This window comes from Ictalurus punctatus, chromosome 5 (assembly GCF_001660625.3).
Source record: "Ictalurus punctatus breed USDA103 chromosome 5, Coco_2.0, whole genome shotgun sequence".
NCBI classification, from domain to species: domain Eukaryota; kingdom Metazoa; phylum Chordata; class Actinopteri; order Siluriformes; family Ictaluridae; genus Ictalurus; species Ictalurus punctatus.
In genome coordinates, this window is record NC_030420.2 from 31,166,180 (window position 1) to 31,184,922 (window position 18,743).

Sequence of the window (18,743 nt, forward strand, 5' to 3'; positions counted from 1 at the left end):
GTCCGAAAGTTGAAGCCGAACCCGAAAGTGGATCGTCCAACGGGATAATGCTCCTAAGCACACTAGCAAAAGGGGGGAGGTTATGGAACGGCCTAGTCAAAGGCCTGATTTGAATCCCATTGGAATGTTGTAGGGGGATTTGAAACGGGCAGAACATGCAAAAACACCCTCAAACACCTTGCAACTGAAAGAATATTACATGGAAGAGTGGTCAAAAATTCCATAAAGCCTGGTGAACACTTATGCAAAAACGCCTACATGAAGTCACTTCTGCTAAAAGGGGCAATACTAGCTTCTGAGGCCAAGGGTGTACTTACTTCCCCCCCCCACAGAAGATCACATCTATTGATATTTCTGTTGAATAAATGATTAAAAAAAAAGCTAATTTCCCTTGTGGATCCGTTCGAGTATATCAGCTTCATTAACAGGCGCCGTTTGAAAGATGATCAAATGTTTGCTCGTCTAAATATGTCAAAAAAGCCACCGATTCCCATGGGGTGTACTTATTTTTTCCACACGACTGTAGTGCAAAACAAACGTTCATTTTGCTCCATTTACCTAACTACCGTTTTGAATAAACTGTACTTGTGCAACGTTCAACATTTGCTTCAGTTGCTTATCGTACACTCTCATCTCGGTGGAGTCGCGCGGCGGTCACACCTGGCTCGACTCTCTCGACAGCGGATAAAACTGATGACGTTATGGAGGACTCGGCGTGACTCGGCAGAAGCATCCCTGACCAGATGCTGAAAAATATTTGCCCACCAGACGGTCATAATTAGGAACGAAACCCCACACCGAAAGCGGATTATTTTCCCGTCCTGACGTATCCTACTTTTCAATTCCGTTCAATTTTATTATTATTTAAATAGCACTTTCAACACTACACAAATCCACATACGAAATCATATCATTTACGAACTTATCCCGAACAAGAAAGCCAGGGGTGAAACTTCTCGTCTGTTTGTATCTTCAAACTACTTTCCAAGCCGCTGTTATACAAAAATAATTAGCACTGTCTGACCAATCAGAATTGAGAATTTAACAGTGCTGTAGTGTACCAGTGTTATGATGCCCGTCCGAGCTCGTGTCCTGAAACTCGGGGGAATTTCTGCTTGCAGAAACAACTTAAACTTGAGATGAGAGATGATGTCGCAGTAAGTTGTACCCGTGTCTATGGTAATACTAAGTGCTAATACTAGCCGAGTCCATACGAGCTAGAAGCACAGAACGCTATGCGTAATACTACAGTCGAGGGGTTTATATTCTCTATAATAACACATACTGCATATTAACAAGGGTTTACGTCTTTCTTTTTTTTTTTTTACAGATTATTTTAATGGGTTTGATCAAATCATCATCAGTTGAACGACAGCTTTTATTTTTAGTAAGGTTTTTAGCTAATCGATACTCCTCGGCCCAGAACTTTGCTCATACTGGCAGGTATGTGACCATTTAACTCACTCTCTCTCTCTCTCTCTCTCTCTCTCTCTCTCTCTCTCTCTCTCTCTCTCTCTCTCTCTCCTCTGAAGTTTGTCAAACTTCTGCTACCTTTGAAAACTGATCTTTCAGCCCCTTTTGAGAATCAACCTTGACCCAGGAGAAATGTAACTCGACTCCAGCTTTGAAGTCAAATGTTCTGGGCTTCACAAAAGCGCACAGTGCTCTGGTAATACAATCTAATACACAGAGAGAAACTATGCAGAGTGTTATGTACTGACCAAGACCACACTCATCTCTGCACGATACACCAGATTAAATCCTTTCCGAGGAACCGAATGTGCAGACTGGTCAAACGACAACAACAACAACGTGCATTCATTTTTAAGAATCCGAGAAAGATGATGACCTCACAGGGAAAATGGACCTGGTATTGGGTACGACAGACTAGACACGACCTTGGAATTTTACATTCCTGTCTGACAGTTCTGTCGATTTTAATACACTGCGGCTTGTGCCTCGGTAAGTCGACGGAAAAGACTTTTTCAAAGGTTTTTTTTTTTTTTTAAATAGATTTTCACACAACGTGTCGGTTTAAAGAACGTCTTGCATACGGTCGTGAAAAAATAAGTACACCCCATGGAATTTTTTGACATCTCTGGACGAGCAAAATATCTGATCATCTTTGAATCGGCGCCTATTTTAATTATGATTTTCGATCATTTATTCGACGGAAACGTCGATAAATGTGATATTCTTCTGTGGAAGAAGTAAGTACACCTTCGCCCTCAGAAGCTAGTATCGCCCCCTTTAGCAGAAATAACTTCTTGGCAACCGATACGCAAGTAATCATCTGAGAGCGAGAACAAGCTACTGACATTTGAAGACAAAGTCGGCTGAGAGTTCGTCCGCCATTTTTTTTTTTTTTTTTTTTCGAGCTGAGAGGCTTCCGAAAACATGTCCAGCAAGGGAACATAGTGAGCATCGATGTTCCTTGGTTTTTGCGGTGCATTGTGGGATTTTTAACGGAGCGAACGTTCCAGTGCACTGGAAGGATTCTGCAACTGAGACGGTCCTCAAAATAGCCGACTTCCTGATCGGTGCCCTGACTACTGAACTAGTCAGCTAATTGAGACGCACCCAAAGTTTGGACACGGTCTTAATACCAGATGAAACCGTTGGCTTTGCAGATGTCAATAAGAAGTACAATATTTCTCTTTTTCTGGTTACTGATGCTGATTTGTCCAACCCTGCGTCATAAATACATGTGCCCCCCCCCATAGTTTGCAAATGCAGGCCATACAATATCATTTACCAGACCTAGGCAACATTTCCAGCGTGTTTGTACATCAGAACCTCTACATGGATCCTCTTCTTTGCTTTTTCATTCTGACCAATGACGTTTTTATAAAACTTCCACACTCAACCAGTTAGTGATTATCAATCAGACTGCTGACACACACACACACACAAACAACATATATGATTGTGCACAAACACAACAAATACAACTCAAACATACATCCAAGTTTTCATACGCTCTGTTTACATGCTGCACACAAGCACGCACACACACACACACACACACACACACACACACACACAGTGTTCTGTACCTTTAGTAGTTGTCCACTCTTGTCCCCCAGGAGTGCAATGGTGTGGGCAGCCTCGGTTGCTACAGCGACAGCGGTGAGTTGAGTTGCCCAGGTGAAGGCGGGCGTGGCTTGGAGTGGCACTGCGCTGGTGATAGGGCTTGGGGTATGTTCACCTCCGCATGGGTACTCCTTCACAGATTCCTGCACACACACACACACACACACACACAGTGAGATGACACACCGATGGCGTTATTCTCAGTCAGGGCATTTTGCATCACATCACAATGGCAAGACATCATCCTGCAGCGTGGGCTTATGAGTGGCGTTGTGCTAGCGTCGTTCTTACAGTGCAGGGTTCTACGATCTGACGCCCCCCCGCCCGTTTCAGCAACACACCAAACGCTCGTAAGGAAACGAAGGAGTTCCGACTTTGACTTAACAGCAAACAACGACCAGTAGGGAAATGATAAAAACGTACAGTGTTTGTGCACAGACACGAGTACGACTTTCACGACTTAGCAGCACCGGAAAGAAAACGAAGCCGTAGAACACCCCGGTCTTACGCTCTACTTTTCTAACGAACGCAGTCCGTGTGTCTGGCTAACGTCTGACCTGAAACAATAAGGTTACGAGGTGTCCGCGTGTCACGGTTTAACATTTCTCATGGGATCGAAACGGTTTCGGCGCATCGTTAGTATTTCATATTAATGACAGGTCTGAGCAGCTTCCGCGGGTTTGTTGGCCGTCGCGTATCGTAAAAGTTACTCACGTGCGCAGAGTTTACAGCTGAGATAATGTAACGTAACATGTTTACAAGAGTAACGGATTTACACGCCCAAAATGTTTCTCAGCTCTGGGAGAAAAACAAACGTTTCTGTAGTACGACTTAAGGCGGGTTTAGGAGGTAGAATTTGGTTGTCATATCCAGCCTGTATTGTTGTTTTTGGAGAGGATTGAGAAGAAATTTAACAATAGTGAAGTAACCGACCAATTATACAGCGTGACTAATCGTGACATTAACACGATGCCCCCCGAAACGTCCTCCCGACTCACGGTAGTCCGACGTCTCGACAGGTTTCGTCTCTGAAGTTTACTTCTTTAGTTTTTAGAAGAGATCCACCACCACAACCACCCCCCACCCCCAAACCTCATGCCTAAATCATTACTCACTCACCTCAAACCGTCATCTGATATCTCAAACAGACTTCTTTATGTGCTTTCTGACCTGGTATGACTCTCTATAAAAAATTCTCTATAAAAATGGATAAAAAAAAAAAATAATAACAAAAATTGCGAGCAGCAGCCATCACTCTTTCTCAGCACAGAGTTTTGTATCAAATGTGGCCCAAAATGTACAGGTGGAATCGTACAGTAAAAGTGGTTCACACAACGACAAGTATGTTTTACTTTTAAACACGCTTATTTTGCCGAGTTATGGCTTTTTTTTTTTTGTGGCTTTCGTTTTTAATGCACAAATAATAGAAATTCTGTCTTTTCAGGTGTTGATTTACGATGCAGTCTGCACAATGCTAAACTGGAGGATATAATCTTCTCTTACTAGCTTATATAAGCCTTGTAAATGCAGCGCAACACCAAATCAGCAGACTTCAGGCACGAACCACGGCCGGCTGATGGATTACACGTGGGGTGGAAAAGAAGGAAAATTCCATTTTGCCCAAACTCTACATTTAATCTATTCTCTGCAAAGTGTATTCGCAAGTGCGAATGCCTCCCGTCCTCGGCTGACGGGAGAAAAACCCTCAGAGACATAGCACTGACTAATAATTATTAATAATTCAGGTAGAATGTTAATATTAATCGTGCAAGTGTAAAACGCCGCCAAAAAATAAGCAGGTGTGAGGTTTGCTGCTTCCAGAAGCTTCCAGGGAAACCATGGATCCCTGCACCCACCCTGTATCCTGAGGGAGGAACCAGCAGGTTCTATTCATCTCGCTCCGAGAGATAAATCAATACAGTCATTAGGAGTTAAGGCGGAAAAGAGAAGAAAAAAAGAGCTGAAAGGAAAGAATCGCAAACGCACGTGACTCCTAACAGCTTTTTGCCTTTGTGAGATCCAGTGACCGTGTCATGCACGTGAAATGTTATCATCATGGCGCTGTGCGCTTCTTCATTCGACATTCAATGCTCGAAGTATAAAGCGGGCTTAAAGAAGTCGGAACAGGGAGCTCCCGAGTGGCGCGCAAAAAAAAAAAAAAAAAAAAAAGGAAGCAGAGATCTCTCTGAAATTCGGGAGCCTGGGGAGCAAAATTGGCCGTGCTCTTTGTGTGGGAAGAACGGCATACTGTCTCTCTCCCCCGTCACTCAGAGCGACTCTACCCGAAGGTGGGTCTGTGGGCTAATGTATGCAGGAGAGAGAGGATCGAGCGTTCCTCTGAGCGTGTCACAAAATCCCTGCCTCAGCATGGGGTACGTTTCCCTGACCAACACGCGCTGCGTGCGTGCGATCAGTTTTCAGATCAAAACTCCACCTGCTTTTGCTTCTCGAGCGACGTTCTGTTTCCAGTCCTATCGCTGGTGTGTTACCTGAACGTGTTCACCTGTTCTGTGTCTCGCACTTGATTAGTTTGTCTGTTTATACCCTGCTGTTCCTGCTCGTGACAAGCTGTATCATTATCTCGTGAGTCCAGTTTTCCTATTTATATTCCGTGTCCGTGTTTATACCCATCAGTCACCTGTGTGATCTTTTATGCGTGATGCGATCTGCCTGGGTTTTGAGCCCCGGCATGAACTTTACGCCTACGATTTGTTTTGGATTGCACCTAATAATAAGCATCACTGATTTTACGTTCCGACCTTCGCTAATCACACGTTATACTTCACAACCTCACGCATGGAGGTATTCAATGTAGAGGTCAACCGATTGATCGGTTTTGTATCTGCTGTCAGCAAAAATTCACACCGATAGGTTTCCCTGGTTGCGTCCGTTGCAGAGAAGGGTCCGCTGTCACGAGGGCGACCTCTAGAGGCGAAATAAAAGCTATCGCTGACAAATTTTGTTGTGTTATTTGAAGTGTTTTTTAAAAAAATTTTTATTTTGAATATCTATTTTTATTTGTTATTTGGAGTGTTATTTTTTGGTTCAGTCAGGATGTCTCTCTTTTATTTACTGTAACATTAATTAATAGTTATATATATATATATATATATATATATATATATATACACATATACATATATATATATATATATATATATATATATATATATATATACACATATACATATCTATATATATATATATATATATATATATATATATATATATATACACATATACATATATATATATATATATATATATATATATATATATACACACATATACATATATACATATATATATATATATATATATATATATATATATAAATAAATATATATATTTAATTTTTAAAAAGTACTGGCAGGTACCGCCCAACTTCGTTATCTGTATCGGTAAAATCCACAACCGGTCCATCTCTAATTCAAGCCAAAAATATCAGTCGCCTTTGTAGATTTGCTCAATCACGGTAGAAACTATTTTTCAAAATGTGTACTACTTCACAAATTTCCTAATTATACCCGGGGGTGTAGGAGGAATTTGGGAGTTGGTGTAGATAAGGTGTTGCTACTTGAGAGTGGTGTGGGAAAATGCTCGTTTTCGAGCACACAAGGAGCATAGAAACACACACACGCACACACACACACACACACACACTTCTACTGGCCTTGTAAGCATCTCAAAGCTAATTGAAACTTCTTAGAAAGACAAGTTTTCTGCAGGAAAGTGACAGATCAGTGGCTGCTGAAGTTCTAACTAGCGACTGTAGGCTGAAGTACTGCTCCCTATTTTCCTATTGCAGACTATATTCTTCTTTTCCTTTTCTAAAGATCTCTAAAAAACAAAAAACGTGTATCCTTGGCTCATTTGGTTAGATAAACCGCTCGCATGCTTTAAATGTGCCTAAATCATCCACCTTATCGTGATTAATGTGACAGATGACGGTGCTCCGCAAACGATGCACAGCGGTCGTCTTCTTGAAAAATGGAAAAATATCATTATTCTTCTTTATCTCTGGGTGACTCTTTTGAGTTCTTTTCTCTTTTTTTTTTCTTTTCTTCAAATCACACATTAATAATAATTAAAGTAAGCCATCATTTTTCATTTGATTGAGCATTCGCAACAGGCGGGCGTCTCTTCGTACCGTGAAGCCTCGGTGCTGTAGAACAAAGTAACGCTTTAAGGAAGTACGGTCATGTTGTAGTTATTTACACATCATATCATGTGTAAATAAAGGCTAGGTAGATTAGCCGCGCGCTCGGCGCTGAACGCAGTCAGTGTTGCACATGAATTCCTTGGTGAAATTGAACATTCTCTCAAACTACCAAGGGGGGGGGGGGGGGGGGGGGGGGGGGGGGGTTAAGAAACATGAATCCCAGTGTCATATGACATTTATATATATATGACATGGGGTTATGCGGTTATAGGAAAATCCTCAACGATGAGGTGGAGTGTGAAGTGAGGTTGATTATTTTCCAAGAACAGCACATTCTGAAGTGCGTTATTCCTCTTATACCAGAGCCATTCGCCAATTATGACTTCTTCTTCTTATTATTATTAATGAACAACGTGTCATTCTTTTTATCCGTTTATAGTTACGTGTAACATTGTGGACCGTGACGGGAAGTTCATTCCTGTTATCGCATACATGACAGCAGCTATAAACATATTCATCATTGTTCTCGGTTCTGAAGACTTTCCCGTGGTGGAAAAACGACCTGACACTGGAGACTCCTTCCAGGAATGATACAAGTCTCCACACAGAAAGCTTCACCGTATCGTTGCACGTTTTCCCTTTGTTAAAGGAACGTGCGTTCCCTTTGTTCTTTAATCTGTTCATTAGTAGCGTTAGATTACGCAGTTCGTACACCGTGTAAGTCGGCGTGAATGAGCGGTTACTATAGAAACGTTAACAACGTATTAAAACGAGCTCGACCTGTGAGTCGCGTTACTACCGTCACAGCCGATGTTATTCAAACGAATGACCTCCTGACCGATCGCATTAGAGAATTCATCAGTTTTGTGGTGTAAGGGGTCCCCCCAACCACCCAACACACACACACACACACACACACGTTCCTACTCCCTTGTTTATGCTGGTATTGTGCCAAGCATTACTGTGAGGTGTGTGTTCTAGGTTAGTGTTACTCTAGAACTGCAGCTGTTCAGACGGCTGACAGACAGACAATAGCTGGGCGTAGAGAAAGCGCGCGTGGGGGGGGGGGGGGGGGGGCTGCTGAGCGCTGGCATATGATTAAAGTCAACTCGGAACACACACACACACACACACACACACACACACACACACACACACACACACACACACGTATACAAACAGAGACTCAGAGCACTCCTACTATTACTTACACAAATACACCTTTAAAATATGCATTAAGGCGGTGGCGACTCTGATGCTTACAACCACAAAGTGGTTTTCTCTGCATGAGGTTTTAAATTAAACCAAACCGTAGCTGTATGAGCCTGGGTGTGTTTTGGGTAGGTTACTTAAGACACTGTGGTGAGAGTGTGTGTGTGCGAGACTCAGGTGTGGGGGGGGAAGGTGGAGATTAGAGTGTGGATTTGTGGTGTGTGTAAACAGTACATACTACATGCTGTGGTTGTGTTGATGGTTAAATAGTGGATTAAGAGTGGAAAAAGAGATTAAAGGTCAGTAGAGGGTGTGTCTGTGCATGTGTGTGTGTGTGTGTGTGTGTCAGCGAAAGGGTGAGCTCATGGGATGTGGGTCAGCACAACTCTAACCAACTGCAGCTCTAAGCTGGATTTACCCCCACAACCACACACACACACACACACACACACACACACACACACACACACACACACACACACACACATATATAGAATAAACCTATTTTTCTAACCACACACACACACACACACACGCTCTTTCTTACAGACACACCCCGCTTTGTGTCTTCCTCCCCCCACATCCCATTAAAAGCCCCCATGTGATTTTCCTCCTTCCTTTCACACATGCCTAAACCAGAACATCCCATTTTTTAATTTCCTCATCCGTTCCTCAGATAAAACGGCGGATTTTTCCTCTGCAAGTGCGCAGGAGTGATTTTTTTTTTTTTACCCCCCCCCCGGTGCACTCTAAAATCATGAAAAAAATGTAAAATCTACAGTTAAATATCGTTGCGCTGAACGCTATTCCGAGCTTCGTATCACATGACGCCAGATCACGTTACGGATTATTAAATGACGACGCGAACGAATGAAACCCATTTCTTTCAGCTCTACGGCACTGTAACGGGCGCGTGCGAAAGACCGACGGATTATCTGTACAATTGTCAGTTGTTGTTTTTTTATAATGCCTTTCCTACAAAAGGAAGGGAAGCTGTTTATTCATTCAAAGCGGCTATTATTCCGTGACAATGCTCTGAGGAATCCTGCTCCCGTCATGTGACGCTGGAACTACCGGAAAAACTCGGGACTCAGTTCCTGACTGGGTTCCTGACTGAAAGATCAAGTCACCACGAGAGGATATTTCGGAAAGGATTATAAAATAGGACCGCCCACTTTTCAACGAGCCGAAACCGGACATGCCCCGGCATACGTTTGAGGTCGAAATGCTTGTATAATGCACACTGTGTGGCCAAAAGTTTGTGGACACCTGACCGTTCACACCCATAGATATGGGATTAGGATGACCTTTGGGATGAACCGGAACGCCGACTGCACCCGAGGCCTCCTCACCCAACATCAGCGTCTGACCTCGCCAATGCTCTTGTGGCTACGTGAACACAAATCCCCACAGACACACTCCAAACTCTAGTGGAAAGCCTTCCCACGAGAGTGGAGCATATCACAACGGCAAAAAGAAGGGAATAAATCTGGAACGGGATGTTCAACAAGCGCATATAGTGTAGTGTAGTGCACTCTAGCACAAAAACATTGTAATTTCGACTTTGAAACACACACACACACACACACACAGAGAGAGAGAGATGATATTAAGGCAGCACCACTACTGAGAAATGACTAGTATCTGCTTCTGAGTGTAGCTCTGAATGGCCATCGAGATCACTAGTCTCACAGTATGGAATGGTCCAGGCAGTGAATTTGTTCCAGTCTTCCAGTCACACACACACACACACACTCCCACAGTGCTGTGCGGATTAGCTACCGTCTCTGGCAGCTTGAGCTTAATCTATGTCAGCGCTGAAGCAGCTGCCCTCTCTCTGCTCTACATGGCCGTGCCGTGAGCCCAGACGACTCTGATGAGTCTTCCCCGTACGTTCCTCCTCACCTCGCTGTCGCACTCTGACCCCATTAATGGGCTCAAAACGGTCAAGCAGACCCGAGTAAAAAAAAAAAAAACTGAAGACTGCTCCAGGCAGAGTGTCAGGGAAAGTGTCAGTATTGCGATATGACAGGATGCAGGATTGTTCGTGTTCGGTACAGCACACAGAATTACACAATACTGAATGGCTAAGTGACCATATGTACTCTAAACGCAGTACAGTTTTTCATTTAAGAGCTTTGATTAGCGTCACCCTTTATAGCATAATATGCTAATGCACGGTAAACCAACCCCCGAAATGCGACTTTGACGAATTAACAGCCCGGGGCCATTTTTCTAACGCAATCATGAGGTAACCCACGCAAACTGGAAGCAATACACAATGGAAACGACTCTTAACCACTTTTTTATTATTATTACACTTCAAACGACTTAAATAATGATTTATATTTTTATATACACTTACGTTTTTAAAGAGGTAACTGGGCTAAATTTTCAGGGATATTTTTTTTAAATAAATACATTACTATGAATACATTCAAAAACACACCCGACATGTCATTTAGCCACTGGCAATTAGACTAATTCGTTCATTAATCTTCATTAACTGCTTTATCCTGGTCAGGGTTGCAGTGGATTTGGACTCCAGCCCAGGAATGCTGGGCGCGAGGCGGGGATACACCCTAGATGGGGACGCCAGTCTACGAGCACACACATTCACACACTCGGTCACACCTAGGGGCAATTTCCAGAGTCGCCAGTCGAGCAGCTGAAGCATGAACGCCTTGCTCGGTGGTAGACTGGTGGTGCTGAGAGCTAAACCTTCAGTATCCCAGAGCCTTAACTGCCCTAAGTGCTGAGCACTACCCAGTAGTGACCACGAATTCCTTCAAAATGAATAAAATACCCTTCAATACAGTTGCAATCAAAATGATTCAACGCCCCAGTGCAAATCAGGTGTATTGTCAAAATGGACAGACTTTCGGCTGTTTGCGACAAACAAACCAAACAAAAGTGGTTGAAATAGTTCAACACGACGAATGCTTCAAGTGGTTTCCCCAAATTCATCTGAAAATGCAACTTATAATGATTTCTCCAGTTTCAGAATTATTCGACCCCTTCATGGCGAGCATCTTTAGTACTTAGTAGAGCACACTTTTACTGCTATGACCTGCTGCAGACGTGATGCAGACCTTCTGGCATTCACGTTCCTCATGAGCAATAACCTCCAGTTCAGTAATATTTTTGTGTTTGCGTGCTGCATCCGCCTTCTTCAAATCCCACCAGAGATTTTCTATAGGGTTGAAGTCAGGTGACTGTGATGGCCCTGTAGAATCTTCCAGGACTTCTTCTGCAAGCAAGCCTTGGTGGAATTTGAGGTACGCTTGGGACCATTGTCCTGTTGTTCCTCACAGACGGCATGACGTTTTCTCCTAGGATTTCCTGATACTTCAATGAATCCATCTCGCCTTCCACGCACTGCAGGTTTCCAGGGCCAGAGGATGCAAAGCAGCCCCGGAGCATCACCGAGCCTCCGCCATGCTCGACTGTGGACAGAGTGTTCTTTCTTCATTCTTCTTCCTCCAGACATACCGCTGATCCATCGTGCCGAAAAGTTCCAGTTTTGTTTCATCGCTCCACGGAACAGAATCCCAAAACTTCTGTGGCTTATTTATATGGTTTTGAGCGATTTTCTTGTGCAGTAGTGGTGAACGTCTTGGAGTTCTGGCATGGAAACCTGCAGCGTTTAGTACGTTCCTTACTGTGCTCACTGAAACCTCAGGGCCTGTTGCACCAAGTCTTGCTACAGGTCTTTGGCAGTCACTCAAAGGTTTTTCACAACCTGCCTTCTCAGAAATCTGCTTGAGGTCATCGATAGCTTCCTTTTTCTGCCCAGTCCAGGTATTTCATCCATTTTCTACCCCTAGCCAGTTCCGGTATTTCATGCGTTCCAGCTCAAGCACACCTGGTGTAAATAATGAATCCCTCGCTAAGTTGTATCAGGTGTGCTCGAGACAACACCTGTTTTGCATAGTTGTGCTGTTGTGTGGGATTCTATTCGGGGGGGGAGGGGGGGGGTAATTTTGAAACTGGAGAAGTCATTATAAGCTGTATTTTCAGTTGAATTTGGGGAAACCACTTGAGGCATTCGTTGTGTTTCAGCAGCTATTTCGGTTGCTTTTGTTTGATTCGTTCGTCGCAAACAGCTGACAGCCTGTATATTTTGACGATAAACCTGATTTGCACTGGGGGGGGTTGAATAATTTCGGTTGCAACTGTATGCAAATTTACTCTTAATCCTACAGTGAAGCCACACATTACTCAAACATGACTGCAGCATAGATGTTCCCTACAAAGTCTGCATTTTCTGCACACTCTAAAATCTTGGAGAGGAACTAAAGAACACTGCACTGTGTGCGAATTACCACGTTACACGTTTCATCACATCAAGGCTGCCATCATGTAAAGCAATGTGAAATTATCATATAAATGGGCAGAAAACTGTCTAACCGGATCGGCCTAATTACGGCCTTCTGTCATCCTCCTCGTATAGGGCAATCATGCTTATTTACTACGTTAATTATTTTGTCACGGTTCAAAAAATGCAACCTTCAAGGATGTAAAATAGCTCCATTGTTCCCAATTGTGCGGTGTGCTGTTGGGGAACTGCAAGTCCTTCAGAATGAGAAATTTGGCATTAGTATAGTATTACATATAGTGTTGCAGTATGACTGTCGAAATAGGGTACGCAATTATACGTAGGTCTATAAATATAACCGATAGTGATCGCAGTAATATACAGTGGAGTGCAAAACTCTGTAGGTCTGTGTGAAGACATCTACTTTACAATTTATCTACAAAAGGATTCCAAGAAGTTGAGCCGTGGGTGTATCCTGCGACAGGACAACAATCCAAAACATGGGAAACAGTCTGAAAAGAACTGAGGGAAATACGTCAGCGTTTTTGCTACAACCCTCTTCTCCTGGAAAAAAAAAAAAAAAAAAAAAAAAAAAAAAAAAAGGAAGTGTTTGACATGTGGCAGAGTTATAACTGACAGCTCAACAAGAAAAAGACTAGTCGAACGGTACGACAAGAGAATCCCATAGAGAGAACATAGCAAATGTTATCTCTTGAGATGCAAACTTTTAAACTGACCTTGTCTCGGCTTTTTTTTCCAATTTGGTCCGGAGGGCGCACAAACTATTGCACTCACCTCTATTTAGTCAACAGTAAACGATGATGCATACGGCTAAATTTAATCCTTCCTGTACCGCGGTGAATACGTGAGCTTCTTCCCCTTGTCACCTTTTAAGAACCCACACTATCTCCAAACCGAACTATCCAGTTTTTTAGTCTCCCAACCGCTCACAGTATTGCAGCGTGGATTGTTAGCACGACGTGTAAGTAAGACATTAACGTTTAGCGATGACTCACCGGAGGAAGCTTGAGGCACTTGGAGGAGACTTCGTATGCGATGTAGGCCTCCTGCTCTTTGTCTCCTTTTCCTTCCTGTGTGTAGCACAGAAACTGTGCCCGCTCCAGCGCCTGATCCAGCTTCTCCATGCTGTACACGCACAGAGCCGAGCGCCCCGTGGGCGCGGGTGTCGACGCCTGCCCTGCCGCCATGGCGACAAACATGGTGGCTTTTCCGAGGAAAGTTCCCATGGCGACCGCCTGTGCCAGGTTGTAGCCCCCTGTGCAGCTCAGTGGTACCTCCACGTACGAGTAAAAGCTGGGGTCTCCGGCGCAGAGGCGTGATATGTATGTCTGATAAGCTCGCGTTTTCAGCGTATCGCGGCGTGAGAACAGGAAGTAAATGTGTGTACCGTGATGAAACGCCTTCACAAACTGGTTGTTGTACTCGGAGTAACTGCCCACTACAAGCTTTCCCAGTTCCTCGTGTGAAAACGCAGGAGAGGACTGGTACTGCTCGAGGCGGCGCGTCGTGATTGGTGGAATTCCGCCGGGTCCTTTGCTAGTGTAACCTCGTCCTACGAGCATGAGGCGCGTGCTCTTGTGCTCGGTGAGCACGGCCACGGTGGAGACACGAGGGTCGTTGGCAGCTACGTACTGAGTGTCCACGGGGTTGGCCGTGTGATACAGCACCTGGGAAACGTTGGCCAGGCTGCGCTTCTCGCAGATGCCTTGCAGCACCGTGCCGCACACTATCAGGCGCTGTGCTTGTGACCCTTCCTGTTTCTCCAGCAGCAGTAGCTGGTTGGTGTTGTCGGTTTGGCGTGCCTGGCTGCAGTCTTTAGGCTCAATCGGGGGCAAACAGTCGGGGCTGTCCAGCGTGGGTCCAGTTTTGCCCCATGAGATGAGCTGGAGGTCTGGAGAGAGGTGGTAGAGCGCGTTAACCGCACCTACGTACACGTAGCCCGAGCCGGAGTCCAGTAAGAGGTGGTTAAGGCGCGAGTCGTGGAGGGAGATGAAGGTCGGGGGGTTGGTGCGGGCAAAAAGGGGCAGTGGGGGCAACAGCAGGAACAGCACCAAGGGCCACCAGCAGATGGCGTGGAGGAGCAGCAGGGGACCAGCAGCCGGCATGGCACCCCCTTACCTGTTATAGAGACAGACAGAGAGAATATGACAAAGGAAAAACGAGACAGGTAGGAATGAGGGTTTTTGTTTTTGTTTTTTTTTTAAAGAGGAAGTAATGCAGGGATGGCAGGAATACAAAAGAGAGGGCAGACGAAGGGATTTCAGGAATTCAGAAAGAGCACAATAGAAACAGGCCAAAGGAAGAACATGGCAGAAAAAAAAATAGTGCATGAAAAGAAGGAAGCGAACAGGGGAAAGGAGAGAATGATTGGGATGGAAAGTTTGGTACAGTACAAGAGAAAGGAAACACATGGAAGGACAATTGCAAGATAGTTGCAGAGAGAAAAGAGAGAGAGAGAGAGAGAGAGAGAGAGAGAGAGAGAGAGAGAGAGGGGGGAAAAGGACAACAGTTAGGTTAACACAAACACACCAGAGACAGTATGTTCTGCAAATCCTTGGTACACAACACAAAGCTTCACTGCATCAAACGGATTCTTCTGTTCTTCAAAGTCCTGCCACCTTCACACGGATGGCGGAGGACGCCCAGCTCCGACCCGGCATCTCTCTCAGCTAGCCTCAATCAAACTGCCTCCTTTCAGTCAGAGAAACGCAAAAGCGACTGCTGCACTCGTTCACTACCGGAAGGGAAGGTGTCCGAACCGTAAGCTACCTCGGGTATCATACAAGACACGCTCGTACCTGACGCATCAAGGAACTAATAGAAGTACATACTTTAAGTTAGGTGCTAAATAACACGTATCCCCAAACGTAGCTACTTGGTGCTTCTTGGATATTTGTGAAATTTTTAAAAATCACCGGCCTCACGGAAATGCTAAAAAGGTGACGGCACCTGAAACGAGACAAATCGCAGGTGTTTCTCCAGCTATGAAAAATTCCAGACCTGCTTGAGACACAACTTTGACTAATTCGTGTTCGAATAACGAACATTACTTCATTCCAGAAGAGGAAAAAAAGAAACGGTATCGAAGGACACCGAGTGTGAGAAGAAGAGAAAAAAAAAAAGGAGAGTAAGGAGGAGGAGAGGCATGGGAGGGGAGAGGAGTCATCTTTAATTCATTTAGCAGCAGCAGAAGTCTTGGGGGCCTGCTGCTGCTTCTGCTGCTTCTGCTGTATGGAAGATGAGAGAGTGGAGTTAGCGAGGTCGATCAGTATGCACGACGTTTTACCTCCTCATCTCCCCTCTTCAAAGCCTCGGCTCAGAGAAAGGCCTGTTTGACACGCTAGCCAGATTAGCCACTTCTTTTCAATTAGGCCTGGGCTTTGCGAGGTTGTAGTGACACCTTGTTTATAAGGAGTGAAGGCGGAACATCGTCTCCCGCACCACGCCTCGGCCTCCCGGTGGCAGACTGCCGCGCTGGCCTGCATTCATCAACGTGATCAAAAGGCTGGGAAAAGCTACGTGCTAACCGGCAACAACCCTTACTACTGACAACTCTTAAAAGATTCAAAGGTCTGGATAGAAGATTGTGGGAAGCTTCTCGTGCATCCGATGATGACGCTAGGGCTGTATTGATTAACGGATGCGATCGGCCCCTCCCCCGACTATCCGTTTTAAATAGTTTTCTTTGCAAAAAAGTGAAGACGTGCGATTAAGTCACGTGTGATGAATAATAAGGTGAACAGTTTGGGAGAAATAATCCCGACGGCCGAAATGAGTACGAAAAGCTGATTAGGTCGACGACGTCTGACGGACCGTGATTCAGACCTCGGACCTAAAAGCTCGAGAGTGAAAAAAAGCCAAGAACATCACAGAGGCCCACGCCCTGCCAAATAAATTAAGAAGCGCCATGAAGAGGGGAATAAAAAGGGTGTGTCGCCTGCAACGTCCTCCATGTGAATCGCAGCCGGGACACGAAACGGACGACGGAAGCAGAGGATGTCTCCTGGATCCCCACTGCCCGTATATATGCGTGTGCGCGTGTGTGCCTTTCTAACCCAGGGAGGAAAGAGTAGCGAACAAAAGGCTGATAAAATAGAGTGCAGGGGGTCTCGCTCTCTGTCAAAACATCCAATTTCATGGCTCAAATTTGAAACGAGCGTTTTCTGCACGATCAGCGTTCAACAATATCTCCGTCTCTCTCTCTCTCTCTCTCTCTCCGTCCGTCTCTCCTCTACGCTGTCTCGTTCTCTCTTCTTAAATGATAATAAGCGTTCCAGGGCATACGAGAAAGAAACACACACACAGACGCACACACGCACGTGCGCTCGGATGAGTGACAGAACTTCTTTGTGCGGTGAATTGAAAGAGAAGGGGGTGAGGAGGGGGTGTATTCGGGGGGGGGGGGGGGGGGGGGGTTGTGTATCGGGAGACGAGCGCTTCCTTACATTTTGGAACGAGCCCGTGTTGTTTGACGGGAGGAAAGTAAATGGGGGTTGATTTTTTTTTTCTTCTTCTCTCAGCGGCGTTGCGATGATAACAGACTCGGTGAAGCTTGTTCGAGTCCGCTGAATGACTGGATGCTTTCTCTGACACAGCGCACGGTTAATGGAGGCAGCAGAGCTGAATGGTACTAAAGAATTTTTTTTTTTTTTTTTTTTTTTAAACCTTTAACAGGCTCAGATTCCAAACCTGACCTTTGACTCTGGTTACGCCTACTCGTTCCCTAGTGTCGCTCATTTTCTCTCTCTCTCTCTCTCTCTCTCTCTCTCTCTCTCTCTCTCCTGGTCAGTGGTGTGTTGAGAGTGGAGCCGAGAGCTCATCTTTGGCATGTTCCGCAGCTGGCTGGAGAGTGCTGTCAAAATTCCACCCATTTCCTTCAGAAACAGACATCCGGGCAATTATAATGGTCTCTGTGTGTGTGTGTGTGTGTGTGTGTGGTGCACCATACAATGATAAACGGAAACACAGACACACACCAACCCACACACATGCAGAGCCTTTCTCAGCTGCACAGAGTACTAAAATTTTTGGCAGCTGAAAACTCAACAGCACCGGCCAACGGTTCAATACCGACGGTTCCACTAACAAGACATAATGTCATTCGCGGGGTTAACAGCATTCACGGCTACATCCTACAGCAGGCAACAACGGCAGACAAACACCGAATAACATTACAGCCACGTCCGAGATGTCGTATCCTCGACGCCCGCTATTTTCGTCCGGCAGACGTCTCTTACGGCGCGGCGCGGCGCGGCACAAATAAACACAGACGTTCTCCGTTCCCAGCGTTTTACCGGACGGACAACTTCCTTGCTGTTTAGGGTTCGTTTCGTGTTCGTGAGCCGTCGAGTGGATTTAAAAAAAAAAAAACGAAAAAAAAAAACGATTCTTCTTTAATAAGTAAACGATACGCTCCTCGCTCTCGTAACGGCAAACTTTTTCCTGTCAGTTCCGTGGCGATTACGGACGGAACTGCAGCGGTTTACTGAATAACGTGCTTCGGGAAGAATCGAATAATAAGCTAGGACGTTGAAGAGGTTCGTTTCATCGCTAATTTCGTCGTGGCGTGATAACTGAAAGACTCGGGTGAATGTTCGAACCCATTTCTATGCGGAAATTAATAATGACATCGCTCGGGCGGTTTCGACGTTCTATTGGTTCCTTGTTTTTATTTATTTATTTATTTAAACCCTCCATACAGACACCGTTCCTAGAGACACATACACAAAGCTGAAGGACACTACACAAAGCCTGTACATCACTTCTAGCCAGGGAATTAAAAGCTGTGACTCTCTCTCTCTCTCTGCGTGTGTGTGTGTGTGTGAAGGAAGAACGCTTTTAGGGGCACCATGTTGAATTTGAAGAGCCATTTGAACCCCACCCATCTGGCTGGAATCGCAAGTCAATAAGAGCGCCTACTGTCAGCTGTCAAATACC

The 18,743-nt window shown here is 45.0% G+C and overlaps 1 protein-coding gene across 4 annotated transcripts in view; it reads right to left on the reverse strand.

Annotated features, from left to right (window-relative positions):
• The window catches only part of plxnb3 (plexin B3), a 110,342-nt gene that overhangs the window by 45,153 nt on the left and 46,446 nt on the right, over positions 1 to 18,743 (reverse strand). For all 4 annotated transcript variants that reach the window (XM_017467483.3, XM_053680420.1, XM_017467484.3 and 1 more), the window contains exons 2-3: positions 13,802 to 14,924; positions 3,057 to 3,236 (exon numbers count right to left, since the gene is read on the reverse strand). In XM_017467483.3, the coding sequence (XP_017322972.1) occupies positions 3,057 to 3,236; positions 13,802 to 14,911 (1,290 nt within the window). In that variant the 5' untranslated portion in view covers positions 14,912 to 14,924. The remainder of the gene's footprint in view (positions 1 to 3,056; positions 3,237 to 13,801; positions 14,925 to 18,743) is intronic.